The 22,381-nt window shown below is 37.1% G+C and overlaps 1 protein-coding gene across 1 annotated transcript; it reads left to right on the top strand.

The window, feature by feature from the left end:
• Positions 1–398: 398 nt before the first annotated feature.
• On the top strand, positions 399–13,512 carry LOC150105375 (uncharacterized). The gene is made up of 3 exons (XM_090394115.1): positions 399–907; positions 4,655–4,766; positions 12,613–13,512. The coding sequence occupies exons 1-3, from the start codon at positions 641–643 to the stop codon at positions 13,176–13,178; spliced, it is 945 nt and encodes a 314-aa protein (XP_090250241.1). The 5' UTR covers positions 399–640; the 3' UTR covers positions 13,179–13,512.
• The last annotated feature ends 8,869 nt before the right edge of the window (positions 13,513–22,381 follow it).

Here is a 22,381-nt window from a genome sequence, read left to right on the forward strand (position 1 = left end):
AACTTGCTAGGCTTTTAGTAATGAACAGGCCGTGTAATGATATGTTTGGGAAAACCGGCTACTTGCCACTGGTCTAAAGCAGCGGTTATTATTTGAAAGTAAAAGAAGAGTAATGATGTATACATCTTCATAACGAAATCTTGCGATTATTATTGTTTCTATATAGTGTACTGGCACATTATTTATATATTCCGGAATGGAGCAAGTGTCACTAAAATAATTCGCTCAATACTGTAACACTAACCCGTAAGTAATGCTATCACGTGCAGTCAGGGACATGACAGCGTATGGTGTTCACGAGATGAACACGTGAAATTTTCGCAAGCAACCAATCAGAATGACCGAGTGTATTTATTCACAAACCTATAAAGAAGAGAATGACAAGCCACGTAATCCATTCCTTCGCCACTAGTTAACCTGATAATAGACTTGGCGTCCAACTTGCGTTGGTTCTTGTATTCGCTGCTACTGACCCCTATATATTTAAATAACCGGCTCAGCGCTCCACGCACCGCATAGTAAAACGGTCCGATTAATACCCAGTGTTTAAATCTATTGCAGCTGATTCTCGAACAAACGATCCAGATCGACGAACGCAAGAGGACGCCCAATCACTAATATAGGAAGACGAAAGCATTGCATGGATCCCGGCTCTACTGAACCTATCACCATTCCAATTTACAATGGAGATAAACATATTATAACATATCAGGACTGTGGTGGCCTTTGTAGGTCTATTGGCGATGGCAGCTGGCTTGAGTTAGAGGAGTTTTGGGGCGCCGAAAAACACCGTGTTCAGCACGAGGAACAACTTCAAACACTTGCCAGCAGTCTCGAGAAACATTTGCTATTTGATGATTGTCTGAAGAAACCTGCTGAGACATTTGAATCCGCAACTAAAGTTAAGGTAAGTCAGGAAAAATGTATTACTATTAGAATTTGTAAATTTAAATGTATAGTTGGTGGATGTGATGGTGAGCCGTGCATAGTAGAGTAGAACGCGCTCCCTTCGATGAGTCCTTGGAGGTGGTACATAATAACAAATAAAATAGCTTGCAAATAGGATATCAGTTTCATAGTCGATTATTGCCATTTTGTATTAAAATTCTCAAAAGTGTGATGTAATTGCTAATTTATTAGTAGCAACTTAATATTTTCAACTAAAGGTGAATATTAGCTAGATCTCATACGAAAACAATACGATTTTCTTCTTGCAAACTAGCCACAGAACACACATGCAAGTCATAGATCCATAATCAAATCGGTCGTTGGAGTGGCATCCTGCGATGAATCGGTGAGTCTTCGCGGAGGCGCCAACTGACTTGCAGTTTGTGTATTAATTTGTACATATCATGCATAGTCGTGGCACTACCTAGAGTTTTACTTTGTCAAATATTTATTATCAATAGTATTTATTGAAGTTAATCGATTAAACGTAGAGAATTAAAGCGGTCTTTTTATATAACGTCATCCATTTTTGCTGTTAGTTTAATTATCTTGTTGTCAGACAAGAATGAGAACACCCTCCCAGTTGACGAATACCAAATAATCCATTTCTCATACTGTCTGACTCACCTTGCCATTACTGAACCACCAACTGTAGAAGTGGTTGGATATTCACTTTAAATAGTGCTGAATAGAAGTTACATTTTTTATATATATATATATATATATATAAAAAGATAAGCACAGACAATGGACATGCATTACACCCGAGAAAAGAAACTTCCACAAAACATGCAGAATTAGTAGAAAAAAAAAAAAAACTGTTAGAAATCATGAATGACTCCATGTATTTTTTACAAGGCGATATATATAGTTATTTGGAGGAAATTTAGTTTAAAAAATGCTTTTTTTTTTTTTTTTTTTTTAGTATTAATTCTACATGTTTTATAGGACCTCCTTTCAGTAGGTTAATGAGTGGTAAATAAAATATCCGAGGCTACATAAAATGCAGAAACTAGAAGCATCCTTGTTCTATATCTGAATTGTGTGAAAGTTGCCATACACATGACATTTATCTTTTAGACACCACCAGGAACCTAGCGTACATATCACTTTCGTTATTTAAGTACTGCCACACAAAACATTTCATGTTTATTGATATCTAAATGAACTTGAGAAATATCAGAAAATTGTTTTTCCATCACAGAAAGGAAGATTTGAATGTTTTTAAAGCTGAATGCATTCAAACATTTGCAAATCAGGTCATGGAAATGCTGACAATTTGAAATACTTTCTTGTTATGTTATGTAGTGAGCCATAGTGATTGTTATTGGAATTTTATGTGAGGAATCGGTTTTTATTTCATTTTATATGCTGATACTTGGTATGTGGAATAATCTGAAAAATATGCTATAAAGAACATCTTCTGGCAAAAATACTGGGACATTACTAATGAACTTTTATGGCAATATTGTCATTGACCTGCAATGAGAAATTTATTTACAGATACTGTGAAGCTAGCAATAATTATCAGTAATGATACAAATATACAGGGGGGGGATTTGAATGGGGGGGGGTGTCACTTTAATGTAGCTAAGTGAAAAGGTTTTGAATTTAAAAAATCTAAAAGCATCCTGTTAGTGAAACCTACTCCTGGGGAGGGGGGGGGGGATAAGGTAAGTAACCTTTAAGAAACAGTGGTCAGTGTATGTGTAAAGATAACTCAAAGGAGACTGGTGCAACATGAAGAAATAGAGTAACAGAGATAATAGTTTCTTTTTTGTAAAAGCATCTTGTCGTACAGAATTTGAAGGTTTAGAGAGGAAACAAAAATGAGGATAGATTGAGGATATATAGCTGCAAAGCGAGGCAGATTGAAGTTGAAATGATGATATGATTGAGACATCTAAAGAGATGGATATGGGAGATTTTTCAAAGCAGACGAGGAACATCCTCGTTAGTTGCATTTGGATGTGTAATAACCGAGAACTAGGGCTTTTGCATGGGATGTTTTACCCAAGAGGGGATATGTATAGATGGTGAATGAGTTTGAGTGACATGCTCTTGGACTGAGTTTACAACTCCATGGAGGTCCTGTGGAAGGGATCAATAACCCAGGTTGATTTCTTATACTAGTAATTGTTTTATTCATGTATGTTGTTGTAGCATAATTCAAGACGATATTTGTCTATGTAGGAATCTCCTGAAGAACTAGCAAAGCAAAAATTTCTGATACTCAGTATTATTTTTTGAGTTAAAAATACTGTTGGCTTGGATATAACTGGTTATATTGCAGATAATCATTATGCATTTCAATGTTCATCTGTGTAATATTTCCTTCATAGTTGTATCTTTTTTTTGCAGTTTGGAAACATCTCTTAATTCTATCACATGCTCCTCTTTTACCTTTTTTATTGTTCATCAGTTTTTTTTACTTATGTCAAATTGTCTATAGCTGTGCTAGCCTGGTTGACTTCAGTAGACTGCCTCATTGCTCTGAATTGCAGGAATGGACAAAGCTTTAAACATCCATCACATCTTTTATCTGAAGATTTTCATTAGATGAGGCGGTAAATTTATTCTTCAGTGGCATGGACGTTTGTGAATGTCTTCAGATGATGGATGATTTTCATAGTGGTTATCTTCATGGTTACAAGGAATCTAGAGGCATTATCCTGTAGAGAAAAGGTACAGTTGTTTAGGCAGACAGGTAAAAATTAGAGGGATAAACAATCATTGGAAGTGATTTATCTTGGATTCCTTTTCCTCTTTGAAATAAAGAATCAGATTTAAGTATGTACAATAATTAATTGGGGGGGGGGAAGACAGACAGGTGGTTATCGATTAAGCTAAAATTATTGCTTAAAATTAAGCTAAAATATAAAACTAAAAATTAAGCTAAGATTATCGATTAAGCTAAAATTTATGACATTGACAGTCTGGTTCATTTTGAGAGGAACATTATAATCTTTAGCAAGATTTCTAGCTCTTCTGCCATTATTTACTTTTTTTTTTTACCAGCCAGAAAATAAACAGTAATGTAAATGCATAACTTTCCCTTTGCTAAATACAAAACCATCCCATTAACAGGAGTGATGGCAACTGAGATATATTGTGTGTGTGTCATGGGAGATCAAGTTTTGAATACTACAGTTAATACTTTAACTCTAGTATTTACATCATTCATATTCTTGATTTTATAATTAAATGATGCCTATTAAGTAAGAATAACTGGATAACTTATACTCAGGATTGTAGCACTCATACCAGTTCACCATCAGGAGCAAGTGTTCAGAGCTTTCAGCAAATAGCTGATTGTTATGCAGTATGTATGACGTGACACAAAATCAGAATATGCCTTAATGGAGTCAGTACTTGGCTGTGGGTAATTCCACTCTGTTTAATACCTATCATGCCTCACTTTGAACTCATTCACTGTTGGTATGCTCATATGCTTTTAGTGCAGTGTGAAAATACTCATTCTTTATTCACAATATGCTTATGCAGCTTTCAGGTTTATTTCTGATTGAAGTTATATATGATTATGTACTCTAATTTTGTTCTAATTATATACATGAATGCATTAGTGAAGATGAGTACTTTTTTAGTGAATTTTGAATTCTTTAAGTTTTAAATCTTTGCATTTCAAATTATATTCATAAATCATGAATATAACAAATATTGGAAAGTAATATTTTTCTTTCTCTAGGGCACAACTGCTTTTACTAAATCTGGCTGTATAATCAGAGGAGAAGATATTAATGATATCCCAACTTCATATCTTATCCGTGGACTTAAAGATCATGAATTTCCAGTGATTGGTAAATGTTTAATGAATCTTACAATGTTTAATTTTCCTGGCAAATTATAGTACAATAATTTTAAATTTATACAGATTTCAATTATTTACAAAACTAACAGGCAAAACTATACTATAGATTTACATTACCTTAAGGAGAAGGTAATGTAAATCTATAGTATAGATTTACATTACCTCTCCATACACACTAAAATATGGGACAGTTGTAATACAGGAATTTGATTATTACATTTTAATCATATACAATATTATAACCAATGTGGTATTCGATAAATACCATAACTTCGGCAATTCAGTTTCTGCTTTTTATAACTCATCCTGTTGTGTATTCATGCATGTATACAAGATCAATTATTGCAAAAGAGTTCTTGTGGTGTATTTAAAACTCTCCTTGAACAGAATGTTATTAAGGGACAGTTGTTGATTATTTAAATTTAGTCATTTATCAGTGAATTTAATAGTTTAGCAAAACAGATAATTTTCAAAATATCTTTCCCTCCTCCATTCAACTTTAAATGTCACTTTTTATTGGACTTTGGAAACTCCCCTTTCTTTTATTTTCACATCTGCCTCATCAGTTGCTTATCAGAAATTAAAAGGTATAAATATAAGATAGAAACATTAAGTATTAATGTCTTATCCATACAGCCCTATTTTTAAATCTTAAAGCTATAGCAGAACTGTTCTCCATCCAGTTTTTTCAAATTTTTCAATCAAATATAAAGCTATTTTTGATTTTTAATCAACAGCTGGTTGTTGGAAAAGTTTAGTTCTCTAATAAGCCATTTGACCTATGATATGAATAGATCAGGTCAGTGTCAACTTTCCTCTCCTAAATCAATGAAATTCAAGGTAGATTATTGTATGTGAATGCCACCCTTAATGGTTTTAAACACTTTGTCAGTAGATTTATATTATTGCAAGTTATTTGTCTTCAGATTATTTTTCTGTATTATTTATTTTACAAAGAGGGAAGCAGAGTTCAGATATCCAGCTCTATCTTGCCAGTTCAGTTTCCTGAATGTATTAGTGCTTCTGCTCTTTCCAACCAATAAGTGTGGATTAGAATTACACTCATGGTATGTAAATGTCTTTGGGTGGTAGATGAATTTTCTTGCCTGGTGTGAGATCACACCCTTGCTTCTTTGGAGGCATGAAGTATCTTGTAAAAGTTCCATGTTTGTTCTTTCTGATTTAGCCAACCTTTTGGCCCATCATGTTACTAATATACTTATATAAGTTCCCAACTTTTTTTTTAGTGACTGGTAAACTAAAAAAAAAAGCACTGATTTGTGTGGTCATTTTTACTTTTAATAATGCACGATTGCCATGGAAGAGCAGATCTCTTCATTGGCAATTGTGTGTTATCAAAAGTGATCTTCCTGCTCAAAACACTATTTTTCATTCATCTGACTAATGCTTTATAAAAAAAAAAAATCGGCTAACGCCTTTTTATTCCCGTATACGGGGAGTAGGCGAGGCCATTTAGCCCTATCTAACGTTTGGAGACTGAGTGGGCAGTTCAATCTCCACTGGTACCAATCAGAGATAGATGGCCCAAGGCTATCACTAATTAAGCGGTACTCAGTGAAGAGAGACGGCTCAAATGTGCCGCCATCTCGTGGTCCCTAACACAATATATTTAATGTCTGAAATATGTGGGTTCTACGGTCGATTTTCTTGAGTTTACAGGACGAAAAACCCGAGTTTCCGGGAGGAAAAACCTGCTTGCCCGTGCCAGAGATTGACTAACTCGGGAACTGGTCGAAAAAAGGCTTAGAAAAATTTCCTCTAGTCGCCGACTAGACTCGAAACCAAGTCTTCCTTCGTGCGGCCAAGCGCCGTGGTTGGCAAACGCCACATCCACTGAGCTACACAGGCTCCTAATGCTTTATTATTATATTATTATTAATATTATTATGATTATTATTATTATTACCCCAAGACCTCATGGAGTCAAAGACTCATCTGGGAGGTACAAATCCAAAATCTTGCCAATCTTAGAAAGTAGTACTGTTATTGTGTTGTGTGTGGTACATTTACCCACATATTATTATTATTATTATTCAGGCCTCCATGGAGTCAAAGGACTCATCGTGGCAGGTCCTTCCTAAAAGTCTATCAAGACTCATCAAGGGGAGATCCCCCCCTAAGAAACAAAGCCTATCATACCACTCCTTAAACTCATTGACTGTTCACCACTCCATCAGGCAATGCATTCCATGGTTCAACCACCCTGGATGCAAAGAAACCACTCCTCACCCTCTTGCTCACAATTTCCTTTCTTAACTTCCAGGGATGGCCCCTTGTCATCACTCCTTCCTGCTGTTCAACCAAGCAAAAGAACTTTGCAGTGTCAACCCTGTAAACGCTTCTCAACAGTTTAAAAGTCTCAATCATATCACCTCTCCTTTTTCTATCCACCAAACTCTGCAGTCCACATTCCATCAGCCGAACCTCATAACTAACATTGTACAGTCATGAAACTGTCTTTATCTGCCTCTGTACCCTTTCCACTCCCCCTCAAATTCTGGGGACCAAATCTGAGAACAAAAGTCTAAGTGTGGTCTGATCAGGGTGTTATACAACGGAATGATAACTCTTATCTCTGCAGGTCAGCGTCCTTCTCATTATTGCAGCAATCCTTTGTTACCCCCACCACCATTGCAATATGTCTCTTGAATTTCATGTTTCTATCAATCATCAACCCCAGATCTCTTGTCTCCCCTACTTCCTCCAGTATAACTTCTCCCATAAAGTATGCAGTGTCCCATCGATGTTTCCCAACCCTCAAGACCTTACATTTTGCTGCATTGAACCGACATCCTCATTCATTTGCCCATCTATCTAGCTTATTCAAATCCTCTTGAAGGGCTGCTGCATCTGCACTATTACTAATAATCCTTCCCACTGAATATCCCCTTGCAATCCACTGACAATGTCATTGATATAAAGGTTAAAATATTGGTTCCAGTACTGAGCCCTGTGGGACCCCACTTGTAACCCTCTGCTTCCTTGAAACTGCCCCACCATACACAACTCTCTGATACCTATCAGACAGCCAATCCTGAATCCAGTTGACCAATCTGACATCCAGACCCATGTGCTGCAACTTAAGTATCAGCTTATCATGTGGCACCCTGTCAAATGCCTTCGCTAAGTCTTAAGAAAATGGCAGTATATGCCTTTCCCTCATCTAATGCTCTTGTAACTTTATCATAAAAGGCTAGCATATTGCTAAAACAAGAGCACCCCCCCCCCATTCACAAATCCATGTTGACTCTCACAGATAACATTACCCTCATCTGCCCAATGTTGTATACGGTCCTTCACTACTTTCTCCAAGATCTTACTAACTACTGATGACACATAAACTGGCCTATAATTAGACACTTCCAGTCTACTACTGCCCTTATGCAATGGCACTATCTTACCTTACTTCCATTATATGGGCACCTTTCCCACAGCCAGACTTTCATTGAAAAGTCTGGTCAAAAGTCAAAGGCACTGTCAGTTCCCTAGCACATAATCTCAAAACTATTGGTGAAATACCATCCAGTCCCACAGCTTTACTGACATCCAGAGTACTCAGTATTTGAAACAGTCTCCTCCTATATCTCTAAACCTCAAACCTGCCCTATTCTTCTAGCATTAAAACTGACTCCTCCAGGATGAAATGCTCCAATAAAGTGTTCATTGAACAATTCCACTATGTCCTCTGCATCAGTCACTCTATTCCCATTTTTATCCCACAATATCATTCTTCCACAGTCATTTCTCCTCCTACTGGCCACATATCTAAAAAATTCCCTAGGATTTTCTTTGGATCTTAGGGCCAATCTCTTCTCATATTCCAGTTTCGTCTTCCTTACCATACTAGTCACTCTTCTGGTTTGTGTCTTATACTCTTCATGCATCTTCTTTTCACTTGTCTCCTTATATCTCTTCCATAGCCTCTTTTTCGCATGCAATTCCTGTTTAATATTGTTTGTCATCCACTTTACTCCAAATTGTGTCCTCTTGTTTACTCGTGGTATACAACTTACCATTGCTGCTAACAAATATTCTTTCATAATTTCCCACACACAAATGATATCCTGGCCTTCCAATTCCTCCCTCCATGAAACTTCCCCAAGCTGACGTCTTATAATCATGACTATTATAATCACCTGCCTTATAATTCCACATACGTTCCTGTCTCTTTGATACTCCTGCATGTCTATTCATTTTCCAAGTCAAAACCATATGGTCACTCTCTCCAACTGGTGGGAGAGATGTCATCTCAGTTATTATCAACTCTTTTGATGCTATAACCAAATCCAAAACTCTTGAACCTCTTGTTCCCTCTATTACATGTTGCCTAAGACATTTGTCCCTCAAGAATTCTAGAAATTCCATTCCCTTATTGCTACATGCATCTTCCTCTCCTGAATTTATACTACTGTAGTTAAAATCTCCCATAACAATCATTCTTTTTGCACTTGCCAAACTCAACTGTCTAAACATTTCCTGGTCCCCACCCTCTGTGCTCCTGGGTCTGTAGCAACACCCCACTAAATATCCTGTCTTGCCCACCTCTACCTCACACCATATGCTTTCAAAATCATTAGTGCCACTGCCTTCCAAAGTCTCCACTCTTAGAGGACATAGGTCGTCACTTATCATAAGCAGTACTCCACCACCATGCTTTCCCTTCCTATCCTGCCGAAAAATGCTGTACCCAGTGACTTCTATTCCTGTTATTATATCCTCTTCTGTCAACCACGTCTCGGTGATCCCAATAATTTTTGGCCAGGCTGATGCTATCGGCACCACCAATTCCTCTACCTTATTCCGGATACTGCTGGCATTAGTATAAAGCATATAAATGCCATTGTTTCTATACCCAGCATTATCCCCTCTAGACTCCACTGGGCTCAGTGTTGGCTGATGTCGTCCCCCTTCTCCCAAGTACCCATTCCCACAAGAGGCCACTCCCTGCTACCATCCTCCCTGGGACACACTGACTTGTTCAGAACAGCAATCTCTCCAGATGCCTATGTCCTTCCTCATTCAGATGTAAGCGGTCTCTCGCATACAATTCCTCTCTGTCCTCAAACGCACTCCAAGCATTCACATATTCCAGTCCTCTCTTGTCACACATTCTAGCTGTTATGTCATTCAATATTACTGCTCTTCTGCTCAGCTCATCATTATCATACCTAGGCAACACACACACACACACACACACACTATCTTTCCGCTCTGTTACCATCCTCCCTGGGACACACTGACTTGTTCAGAACAGCAATCTCTCCAGATGCCTACGTCCTTCCTCATTCAAATGTAAGCGGTCTCTCGCATACAATTCCTCTGTCCTCAAACGCACTCCAAGCATCCACACATTCTAGCTATTATGTCATTCGATATTACTGCTCTTCTGCTCAGCTTGTCATTATCATACCTAGGCAACACACACACACACTATCTTTCCTCTGTGTCTTCTTTCATACCACCTCAAGCAAGAATCTCATATCTCTCACTGCCCTATTTACACCACCACTCAAGCCATTTGTTCCCACCATCACAATCATCTCATCCACCTTTTCACCTCTCTTAACTGCCAAAGCCACACTTTCTATCGTTCCTCCTGGCAAACACTCCTCACGCATCCTATCTTGAACACCACAGATCATTGAGTCCCCATACATTATACCTCTTACCATTCCTTCTCTCCTACTGTTTCCATTCTCTCCTCTTCTTGCACTCCCATAGCTCTCTCTCAATATCCAACAAAAAATAAAAAAAATAACACCACCTAAAATTCCTTGATCATCTTCAGAGAACATTTCAGCTGATCAATTATCTTTCTTTGTCTGACTTTCACTAATCCTACTAAAATGCAAGCACCACCTATCTAATATTCTGTATACGGTCTGACTGGAAACCTTCTGAATATGCTTTTCTTCATTTCATCTGTTGATAAAACAAAAATAATTCCTTTTTTGCATAAAATTTCTGTACAGCTTTACAAATATTCACCAATGAAGGGATTTCTTTTCATTAGTGAATCTTAATCATTGATTTGTCACTTTAGTTTTTTCAGTGTAGTTTTGATATTCTGCTTAGAAAAATTAGAATTAACATGCTCATATTCTAAAATTACTTGCCATATAGAATTTTTTTTATTGAATTTTCAATGTGCTATTTTATTTATTTGTATAATTTTTTGATTGTATGCATGCTCTCCATTCACTTCCTCTAAAATTTGAATTTAGAGGTCCTTACTGTTGTGAAGCCCATTAACCTCTACTAGACTTGTTTATTTTTTTCACTCCTATATTCTTCATGGAAGAAAATCCTGCTCACACTTTCCTTGTATTACTTCCATAGGTGATCTTTATTCTTCCCTTATCTCCACTCATTATATAAAATATCTTTAATATTAATCTGGTAACTATTTCTTACTAATTTATATCTCAATCATATATCTCCTTTCTATCCATGAGGCTCTGCAAAATGAGAAAATGCAATTTTTTTTCAAACTAGCATTGTAGAGATTAGAAACCACCATAGTCAATTGTCTCTAGACCCTTATTCAATATATTCTCATCCTTGAGAATAAGGGAGCGGATCTGTGCACAATCCATTTGTGGCTTTATACAATAGAATCATAACTTCGTTCCATACTGCTCCATAATCATACTGACTTTAAGATGTTAATGACCTCATCATTATCAATAACCTCTTGTGATTGCCTTTATAGTTCTAATAGTGCACTCTCTAAATTTTACATTTAAATATGGGCATTTCCCTACCAGAATGCATGGTATATAACCTAATCATGCCTTCCAATTTTCAAAAACTTAACTTTACAATACTGAATTGCTGGTCCATTCCTTTCTCCATTCAGTCTATTCAAATCTTGTAAACTCACATTTGCTGTGGTTCTTGGTTATCCCACCTTTGCATAACATGGCACATGTTAAAAGAATGCTAGGAATTTTGCTTTGGTTAATTGATACACTTACTGTACCATTACTTATTTTGCTCTTTCTGTTTGTCATGTAACTGATTACCTTTTACTTTTTTTTTTTTTTTTTTTAATACTGCTTCTATAATGCTTTCTTTCAAATACATACTTAATCTCAACCTCTGAAATGAACAGATTCCTGAGCCTTGTGCACTCTCCTAAGTTAGTTGCCCTTTAGTTTATTTTTCTTGTTCCTGTATATCATCTTTTACATTTTAAGTATCATACCCTCTATTACCAGGCAAAGTCTTCCAAAATATCTTGCACTGTATTGCCTCAAAGCCATTGCCATTATTTCCTTTCTGGATATCTTCTACATTTTGTTGACACAAATTTCTGTATCAATAACTTTTTTTTTTTTTATTACAAAAAAAAAAAAAATACTATTTGAGTATTCTCTTCAACCATGTTTGACTTATATCAGTGGCTGTCACATAATGCAAAAATGTTCTCTTGTTTCTAATACTCCAGACATTCATACCCAAACATGGCAATGACAGACCATTTTTGGGTCTTACATCCTATCTGGTAACTTCTTAGCTCTGACTTCCTTCTCCACTTGACCTTGCTCTCCCCCATGTATTTTTCCCCAGACCTATTTTCCTTACATTCTATTCTGATATTGACCGTTCTCAAACATTCATTACTGTTTTAGGCATCCACTCTCCACAGTCTCCTTGCCTGCTTCCCTTATGTTACCCTTCCATCTGTTCATTCATGAGTGATTCAGTATGTTTGCAATGTTGCTCCACCTCATTTAAATTTTATCTGGTTATATATATTTGTATATTTTCATTCCTGTTCTAATTTTCTCTTTTTTTATTGTTCATTCCAGGTACATATGTTGACAAGAGAGTCATTCCAGGATTTAAGTACAAGATACGCTTCAATGGCACCAATAAATACTGTTTTGATGGTCAAGCCCTTCATCTTGAGAAGATTGGTATGGGCTATGGAAAACGCCTGACCTTTGAAAATGAGAAATTGAATAACAATGAAAACTATTTTTGGTCTGATAGCTTTCCAAATGGGTATGGATTTTCAATAGAGGCTATAAAAGAGGGAGAATTTTTCCAGATTAAAGACACTAAGACTGGCTATAGTTTAGGAAGAGTGGTTGTAACCAGATGCAACAAGGAACATGTTGAGCAATCTACAAATGTTCTTGATAATGGTGCTATAGAGAAAATTATTAGAGTTGGCTTTTGGTATAAAATACTAGCCCAACAGTCCATGACACATTGGGATTTGGTAGCTACAGAGACATTTGTAATTGGACTAGCACATCTAGTCAAGCAGAAGAATTCGTTAGCTAAGCTAGAAAGGGTTGTTTTGGAAAACTTTGTCCTACCTGATTGCGAGCTGTTTCCAATAAGTGGGACCACTGCTATACCAAAGTAAATGGATTTTATAGTACATACATTACCAGCCACTCTTACGATGTGGAGCTGTAATCTAGTTAGGTGCCAATATGGATCACTATTTCATAGCCTTTTTTTTATTTTATATATTTTAAGTACTGGTATATCTTGCATGTCGGCATTTTATAATCAGATTATGTTGTATATTTTTCAGTGGGACCTATTGTCTCAAATTTTTAATTTTGAAATACATTATCAGTGTGTATGTAATGCATACAGGTTAACAAATGTATTTTATAAAGTTATGTTTGACTGGAATAGCAGGTTAATATGTCAAAAGCCAGGATCTAGGAATAAAGGTTTTTATCTGCTAATCTTCTCTTTATTTGATTATGGCTTTATTTTCATAGAATATCATTAAGAATTAGATGTTGAATCAACATTTATTAAATTTTGATTCTGCATCATATGGTTTGTAGTAGACATTGTAAAACCTTCAACACTACAGAATCTCATGTTCTGAAAGTTGCATACATTTCTCATGATTAGTTTGTAAATTATAATGAGCTTAAAAAAAAAAAAGCTTCACTAAACATCAAACTATTAAAAGGAAGTGTTTTCTTTGAAATATACAAAAAAAAAAAAAAAAAAAAAAAAAAAACGTTTTGCCACTACAAAAAGAATGTCTGTTTGGTAATGAAACAATTAGTATTATACTTAACAAGAATATATTGTTTTCATCCTTTACTCAAGCACGAAATTTTCTGACAAGGTACTTCATGACTTAATATACTTATATAGACATGTAGTAGACATAATAATAATAATAGATTTAGTTTAATCCTTTATCCCAGTGAGAGCAAACAAAGTTTGCGCCTGAAAATATCTTCAGGACTAAATATAGTGTTGTACTATCTTATCCAGTAAGTAGTGCAACACCAAGGCAACTCGTGGCAAAGGTGGAGCAAGCTACCAGGCACTTCTAACCCAGTATCTCCCATAATGCAAAACACATTTCCTATGTGGATATGTATACTGTTATGCATTAAAGGGATTGGCCATCTACCCAGACTAGTTTCGACCTTTATTGAGGTCTCTTCAGTGGGAGCCAGGCCCAGAGCTGGAGATACCAGGCAGAAGCAGTAGCAAGTCATCTGTGCCTATGGGAGTTGCCAAAAGGTTTATCACCTTTTTTTTTTTTTTTTTTTTTTTGTTTAAATAAATTTTCAACATGTAGTAGACATATCAATATTATTGATCCTTATCTGATCATGTGTGGCACACTTTCCTTTCAACACATTACCATGTATTATGGGTAAAATCTCACTACTTAGATCTGTTTTGGCCTTTTTGAATAAATTCATTATATCAATAATCATCCTTATGATCTCTTGATCATGTACATGATCAAGAGATCACTCGTGATATTGCTGCCAAACAGTACTGTGAAGGACTGAAGCCAGCCTCTGTTGAAATCACTTACTTGTAATGTGCTCTCATTCCAAACCTCTATTTTACTGGGTAGTAGGTTAGACCCACTGAATATCTCGGCTGTACTAATGAGCAGGCAAGAGCCCATCCCATTCAAAATCTTGGCTGCTCCATCCAGTGATACCAGTCAGGGACCTGTTTAAGGAAAAGCTTCCAGGACAGATCCACTTTCATATACAATAGACAAATGGTCTGTCACCATATTAATATTCTCTACATGAAAGATAATTGAAAGTTTATTCACTGGATCAGAAACAACTACATGGCACTTAAACAAAATGCCGTGTAGTTGTCACAGCACTTTGTAATATACACAAAGAAAACAAATGAGTAAGTCTGCTGGCATCTGTGTGGCAACAATTCAGAATGCAAGAGTATTTCAGCTATTACACAGCACAGCTACACTAGTGCAGCTTGGAATGAACATTAACCAATGTTCATTCCAAGTTGGTTAGATAGTAAATTATGTTTGACAAATTTTCGTTCTCTCAAGTGTGAGTAAACATGTTTTGCACATGAAGAATCCTCATACTTATCCAGCAGAGTATAATATGCATCATGGGAAGTGTTGTCAATGATATACAAATAGTCTAGCATGAAGATACTTCATATGCATACTTTTGCTTGTTCATGCTTGGGTAAAGGATAGAATAATATAATTTCTTCTCCTTACCCAGTGAAAAAACTTGATACAACAATGGATAATTATCCTTTTCTTTTAACTATGATACATTTAACTATGATTTTAATTTTCCTGCCAACTGCAGTCCAGTTGGCAGGAAAATTAAAGAGGATTAAACTGACTAATATGACATTTCCATTTATTTTGAAAGACTAGTTGCAATAAAGTTATAAGAGCTTTTTCAGGTGAAGATAAATTAGCAAAGCTCCTTTAAGAGGTGGAAGAGTTACCCTCTTATGGTAGCTACCTTTTTCATCCTGTAAGTTGGGTTAGAGAACACATGATTAAGATATGATTTGCTGAAAGTGCTGTTGCACACAAGAGTAAATTGATATGTGTATGCAGGAGTTGGAATCTGATCCTTCTGAAAAGTTGGAGGTTATAATGTTTAAAAAATACTTCATAGGAAAAGGTGTTCCACAACACACATAAAACAAAATGAATGGAGTAGCAAATTCAGTGGGTGGGTGGGCAGTTGAACTAAAATTAACATTAGGTAACTGCTTATTTTATTGCAGGTTTAGCAAAACCAGGGGAAATGATGGATGCAAGCTCTGCTGAACAGTGCCATAGAAGTATCTATGTGAAAGAATAGCTGGTGAGAGGAATTACTTGGATGTCCTTTTTTGGATAGCATCAAGAATTTTCAGATTAGTTTTTGGTGACCATGCCCTAAATGTCAGAATAGTATTCTCAGTTTGGGTGGAAGGATTGTTAAAGAATTAGCTGGATAAGTAGAAAGTAATATGCCAAGTTTTTTTTGGCAGCCATAAGTGCTATAGAAGTGATTGCTTTATGCCAGGAACGGCTAGAAGTAAGATTTCGATCAAGAAAAGTAGTCTGGTCTTGATTGTTGTATTGTCAAAGATAATAAAAGAAGTGCCAAGTTCTTTTAAGAAAAGACAATTGTCTCAGAAGTGTTGAAAGTTTGTATAGCGTGACATTATTCCATTATAAAAGACTGTGCAGAAATCCCTTCTTTAGGGCACTGATTCTTGAAAAAGCTTGGGATGTTTGAGAACTTGGCAGTGTTATGTGAATAGAAGGACGGGAGAGTACTGTTAGTAGCAAAACCTTGGGTAGGTTTTGATATCAATGAGAGAGAGAGTTCTTTATGTATAAAGAAAGATGGTGGGTAATATTGTAATAACTTGAGAAAGGGATGAGAGAGTTATACACAACAAATGACCTGAGAGAGAGAACTAGCAATCCAGTTGTGTGTTTATTTGATTGCTATTTATTTATGTATCCCTAAGTGGCAAAAAGTCTTTTGTTTCAGATCAACTTGAAAATTTTCATGTGATGTATATTGAATATATATATATTCAGAAAAAAGGATAATGCTAAAATTACCAGAAATGTGTGATAATTAGTTAGACTGAGGAGTGTGAAATGTTGAATGTGACAGCATTGAGAATTTTTAGAAAAGTTTTTGATGCACTTCAATGTTAAAACAGTATTTTCAGTTTGGGTTGAATAAGGATTAGTACACAGTTAGTAGCCGGAGAAGCTGAAAGTAATGTGTTGAATGATAAAAGCATTTCAAATGAGGGAACAAATTCGATGATGTTAAGTAGAATTCAAGAAAGAATGGAATGTTAAAATGGTGTGACAATAGAGAGATGAAGAAATATGAAAAAAATGAGTCCAGCATGATGGGGAGAAATATGAGGTTCTGAGTGCTGCACAACACTACATGACACTGATTTTAATGTTATACTGATAATTCAGTATAGGGATTAATTTATTTGCCCACACATTGTACTGATATGATGTAGATCTTGTGCTATTTCTGTGTGGGTTGGAGTCAAAAGACTCATCGGGGCTGTTCCACTGTCATAGACAGTTTATCATACTATGTCTTAAATGTTTGGCTTTCTGCATTTACCACAAGCCTGAGCAATGCATTCCAATCTATTACCATTCTCCACGTAAAAACCTTCTCCTATCCCCCCCCTTGCTCAGACTGCATATTCTCTCCCTATATCTCCATTCTATGCAAAATCTCCTCTGCATTAACCAGTTAATAACCCCCTTATGTCTCAATCATATCCCCCCCCCCATCCTCTATTCACCAGTTTCTGCAAATTGCATCTTCACCTGTCTACATATTCAACATTCCACAGACCAGAAGCCACCTTAGCCAATTGTCTCTGGATCCTTTCCAATACACATCCAACTTTTTTGAAAACCAGGTGACCAGATCTGTGCACAGTAATCAATATGTGTTCTGATCGAAGCCTTGTACAATGGAACTGTAAAATCCTTACTTCTACAAGTCAATACCCTCTGCATCATTCCCATTATTTGCTGTGTTGTCCTCACAATTTTAGCAATATGTTCCTGAATTAGGAATTTTGTCCACAGTCACTCCAGGATATTTCCATCAATTTGTGTACTGTACATTCCATCTTTACTTCCCAAATTTCAAAACTTGACACTTTGCAACACTGAACTGACATCAATTATTTGTTCATTCATTGAGTGCATTCAGGTGCTCTTGCAAAGCCACAGCATCCACTCTGCTCCTGATAGTTCTGCCCAACTTTGCATTATTTGCATATCACCATTTCAAACCATGTTATAACTAAGTGGATTGTTAAAACACTATTTTCCTTTAACAAATCCATGCTCATCAAAGAGTATCTTCCTATTGTCAACCCTTCAATTCTACATCTTGGTCCTAACTAATCTCCCTAGCCATTTACCCCCCCCCCCCCCAACACACACACTGGCATATAATTCAAAGCCTTAGTCTTATCACCTTCCTTATGAATTGGAATAATTTTGCCCTCTTTCCACTCCTTTGAGATTTGACCCAAGACTCATGTTAAAAAGATTAAAAGCTGTTAATTCCCTGGAACATTACCTCGAAACATGTGGTGATATATCAAGCTCTACAGACTTATTATCGTCACTTTTTCAATTCCTCATATATACATATATATATTGTCATGTCATTTTCAGATTTCCCATTGCTCACTTATTAAAGGATCCTCCCTTCCCAATGCATTCAAGCTTGCATGATGTTACATTCACAAGAATGAAATACTTTTATGAATTGTTCATTAAATACAACTACATCCTCTGCAGCAATTATCATTCATCATTTTAACCAATCAACATCATCCCTCCATAATCATTCTTTCTTCTTCAACTGGCCACATATTAGAAAAACTCCCTAGGATTTTTTTAGGCTAAAATTTTGCTGCCCTTATCAAGTGAGTCACCTTCTTTGTCTGCCCTTTATATACTCCCATGCAACTGATAATCATCAATCACTTGTGCTTCTTACATAATACTTTAATTACATAAGTTACCTCTTGATTCATCCATTTCACACCTATTCTTTTAATCTCTTGACCTTTTGGAATGCATTCTGATGTTGCCTACAGTAGACAGCTCTTGATTAGGGCTCAAGCAGCATTCAACCTCTTGAAGTTCAATGTTCATGGCACCACAAACAGGGGGTCTGAGGCTAAACCAGGAAAAGTAGGATCACACCACCTTTATTTAAATTTAAATTTAAATTTCATAGTTGGGATTACACAATTGGACTACTAAAGGGCTGTCGATGCACCCCAATTCCTCTATCTCTTCCTCACAAAATACAATGAACCACAAAGCAAAGAAATGCAATTTTGCTGTAGATCTCAAAAATTCTCCCAGAAAAAATAGTTAAAAAAAACTTATAGAAAACCACAAACATGAAACATCCAATCAAGCAATTCACCAACATCAATTTTTATCAAAACAAATTTTCAACATCCACTTTACCAACATCTGTGGTCTACACAGCAATATAAACAATGTCTATTACCATCTACAGTCATCTAAACCAAAAGCACTATTCCTATCAGAACCACAACTGGCTACCTTAACAGCCATTGTCCACCTCAACTGCCCAACAACTACTGGTTCTACAATGTTACAAGGGCGACACTTGTGCATACATCAGAACCGACATACATACAATGCCAGGGAGTGCACTTCCAAAACAGATCCCACTGTTTGATCTGTTTTGATTCAAAATTTCTCTACCTAATCAACCTACCCTTTCATATGTTCTATATATCACTCCAAACTCTGTCAGTTACTCTGGCCTATTCAACTAATCCTCCTTTGGGTCTTCAATGTCCACAACTCACATTGGCACAGAACTCCTCCAGTTTCACTGACCAAGCAGGCAGGGATGCTACGGTGTTTGCCATCAGCAATGACCTATCTCAGATAATCAACCTTCCTACCAGAATACCAGACAACCCCCTCCAATTTGGCTACACATTGACCTTCCTAACAAGCTCCCCTTCCAGGTATAATGTGGTTTTCTGTTCTCCTCTTGCTAACTCAGACCACAACCTCATACAAGTCTATTGCCACAGAACAACCTTCACCCACTAGCTCACATTCTCATGTCCTTTGGCACTACAAGGGTGCCAACTGGGAGGACCTCTGCAACTTCTATTCCTCCTTCACATGATCCAACTACTGCTTCAGTTCTTCTGATCCAAACATAACCTCAAATGGAATAACAGAAATCATCCTCACAAGAATAAAGGATTTCATCCCTTATTCCACTCCAAATGTTCAGCCACTATCAAAGGCTTGGTTAACAAACAAGTGTGTCAATGCTGTAAAAGAAAAAACTGCTGCTTACCACAAATGGCTCAAGACCAAAACTCTAGCTGCCTACACTGCAGCTTGCAACAATTGTAAAAGAATCATCAAATTCAAGGTAGACCTTGAAAGGGTTAAATGTTGCAAATCTGTCTCCTGCCCAAATGGCAGTCACTCCTGGTTCCCTCGCCAAGACCATTGAGTGCAACTTCTGTCCACCCATGTTTCCACCACTCTCACAACCAGATGGTACTTTAGTTGCCCACCTAAAGGAAAGACCAACTTACTGGCATCACTGTTCTCTTCAGTTCTGCATTGATGACCATGGGAAAAGTTCCCTCCACACTACCAAGAATGGCTCCCTTCATGTTGCCCATAGTTTTGCAACAAGAAGAATCCTCAATAACATGAACACAGAAAGTCATCTGGTGCTAATGTTATTCCAACTATTGTTCCCCTGAGCTAACACCTATCCTGTATCGCCTCTTCAACCTATCCTATTCAATTGGCATCTACCCTACAACATCGAAGAAGGTCCATATCCAGCCCATCCAAAAGAAAGGCGATAAAAATCAACCAACAAACTATCTTCCAATTGCTTTCACTTCTGTTCTCTTTAAAATTATGGAGAAGGTCAACAACCAACTCTTGAATCACATAGACATACCAACTAATCAGTGACCAACAGTATGGATTCTGCCCCTCACGATCTACAGCTGATCTTGCTTTCACCACCCACCGTTGGACTGAAGCCATGGAAAAATTTGGATAAACTCACGTGGTTACCCTCGCCATTTCAAAGGAATTTGATCAGGTTTGCCACATGAGCCTACTTAACAAACTGCCACCCCATGGTCTGCCTTCCTCACTTTACAACTGGATCTCAACTTTCTCACTGGTTGCTCACAATGTGTAATGGTGGACGATTTACTCTCCTCAAATTTTCCCTACCAATGCAGGAGTACCCCTGGGTTCTGTTCTATCACCCACTCTCTTCCTCTTGTATGTATATAAGTGACCTACTCTCTCAGATTTCCAATCCTATCCATAACTTTCCTGATGAGAGTGCACCCCATTCCTCCTTTTCATTATCGACAAACCTTGTAGTGCACAAGTATTAGAATCCTGAAGATCTACCATGACCCGCAACTTGAACAATGGATCTCCTAGCTATATCCAAGTGGGGGCAAGGACAACTTCGTAAACTTTAATGCCACAAAACTCAGGCCTGTCTGATCACTCGCAAGAAAGAGCTCACATCCCTCCCCCTCAAAAATACTGAGATATGCAAACACGATCAGGTTTCTCTACGCGGACTGACCCGCACCTCTGATCTTCCTGGCATAACTACATTTCAATTATAGCTTCATCAGCTGCCAAAAAACTTGGTGTATTTTTTCAAACAAGACATTATTTCGCAGCTGCTAACTCTATACAAAGCCCAAATCCGTTCAGCCATGGAATATTGCTCCCGTACTTGGGTGGAGTACGCTCAGTTTCTGACTCGTGCCTCTTCTACTTTCATGGACAGTGGTCTGCTGAACTATTATTCCGCCACTCTCCTCCAAAATCAAAACAAGAGCCACTGCTAAGAAACATCCTTTTATAGTCCATTTTGAAACTCACCGAACAAATTTCACAGCCTCCTCCTTCATCCCATTTACTTCTGTTCTTTGGAACATCCTCCCCCAAAGAAAATTGTTCAAGCAAAATGTGAACAGACACCTCCTTTCTTCAATTCCTCTTACCCACACAAGGCAGTAATTTGTAATAGGTCTAGTGACCTTTTGTTTGTGGACAGATTAAAAAAAAAACCCTCTGGTAAGAGGCATCTACCACACCCATTCATCTGCTTGGTAGAAGATGCAGTGTGATTTGTATGACTAAAGACGACACTGCATGCTGGTTCGGCTATTGTAGAGTCTGCACTCTGGTAAGAGACATTCATCAGGCATCTGCCACTCCAATAGCTCCATTTCTCAGTAGAGTGATTCGTCGCTCCATATCAAACCTTTCCATGCTCTGTGCACCACAGAAGAAGATGCTGCATGTTGATTCGGGTAATGTGGGGCTTACATATTGTGGTCATACCATGGAAACCCATGTTGTGAGCCTCAGTTCTGAATGTGTTTGTGCGGATTCGTGTTCTAGTCGATGTCCGGAACTCCGCGTTCAACGTGTCAGTCTACGAATACATATTATCCTTCATGGCGTCCTCCGGTCAGTGTGGTTAGTTGTCCCCTGCGGGTAGCATTTGCAGTTGACTCTCTGTACTTCTCAGTATGGTATCACTGATTGTTGACCTGAAATTTGTCAACAATTTGCTGAATAGATGGGTTGTCTGTTGACATCTTTCCAAGCCGTGTATAATGATATGATAGATCATTATATCGAAATGTATTGCATGAATGAAGTAGAGACTTCGAACTATTTTTCATGTCTTTTTTTCTTTT

This window comes from Typopeltis vanoorti, chromosome 6 (genome assembly GCF_054136105.1).
Source record: "Typopeltis vanoorti isolate ZY-2024b chromosome 6, IOZ_Tvanoo_1.0, whole genome shotgun sequence".
Taxonomy (NCBI): Eukaryota; Metazoa; Arthropoda; class Arachnida; order Uropygi; family Thelyphonidae; genus Typopeltis; species Typopeltis vanoorti.

Excerpts from the sequence above, each read along its gene's own strand:
- LOC150105375 (XM_090394115.1), top strand. The coding sequence starts at position 641 with ATGGATCCCGGCTCTACTGAACCTATCACCATTCCAATTTACAATGGA. Across the intron at positions 908-4,654 it reads AATCCGCAACTAAAGTTAAG|GGCACAACTGCTTTTACTAA; the intron begins GTAAGTCAGGAA and ends TTCTTTCTCTAG. Across the intron at positions 4,767-12,612 it reads TCATGAATTTCCAGTGATTG|GTACATATGTTGACAAGAGA; the intron begins GTAAATGTTTAA and ends TGTTCATTCCAG.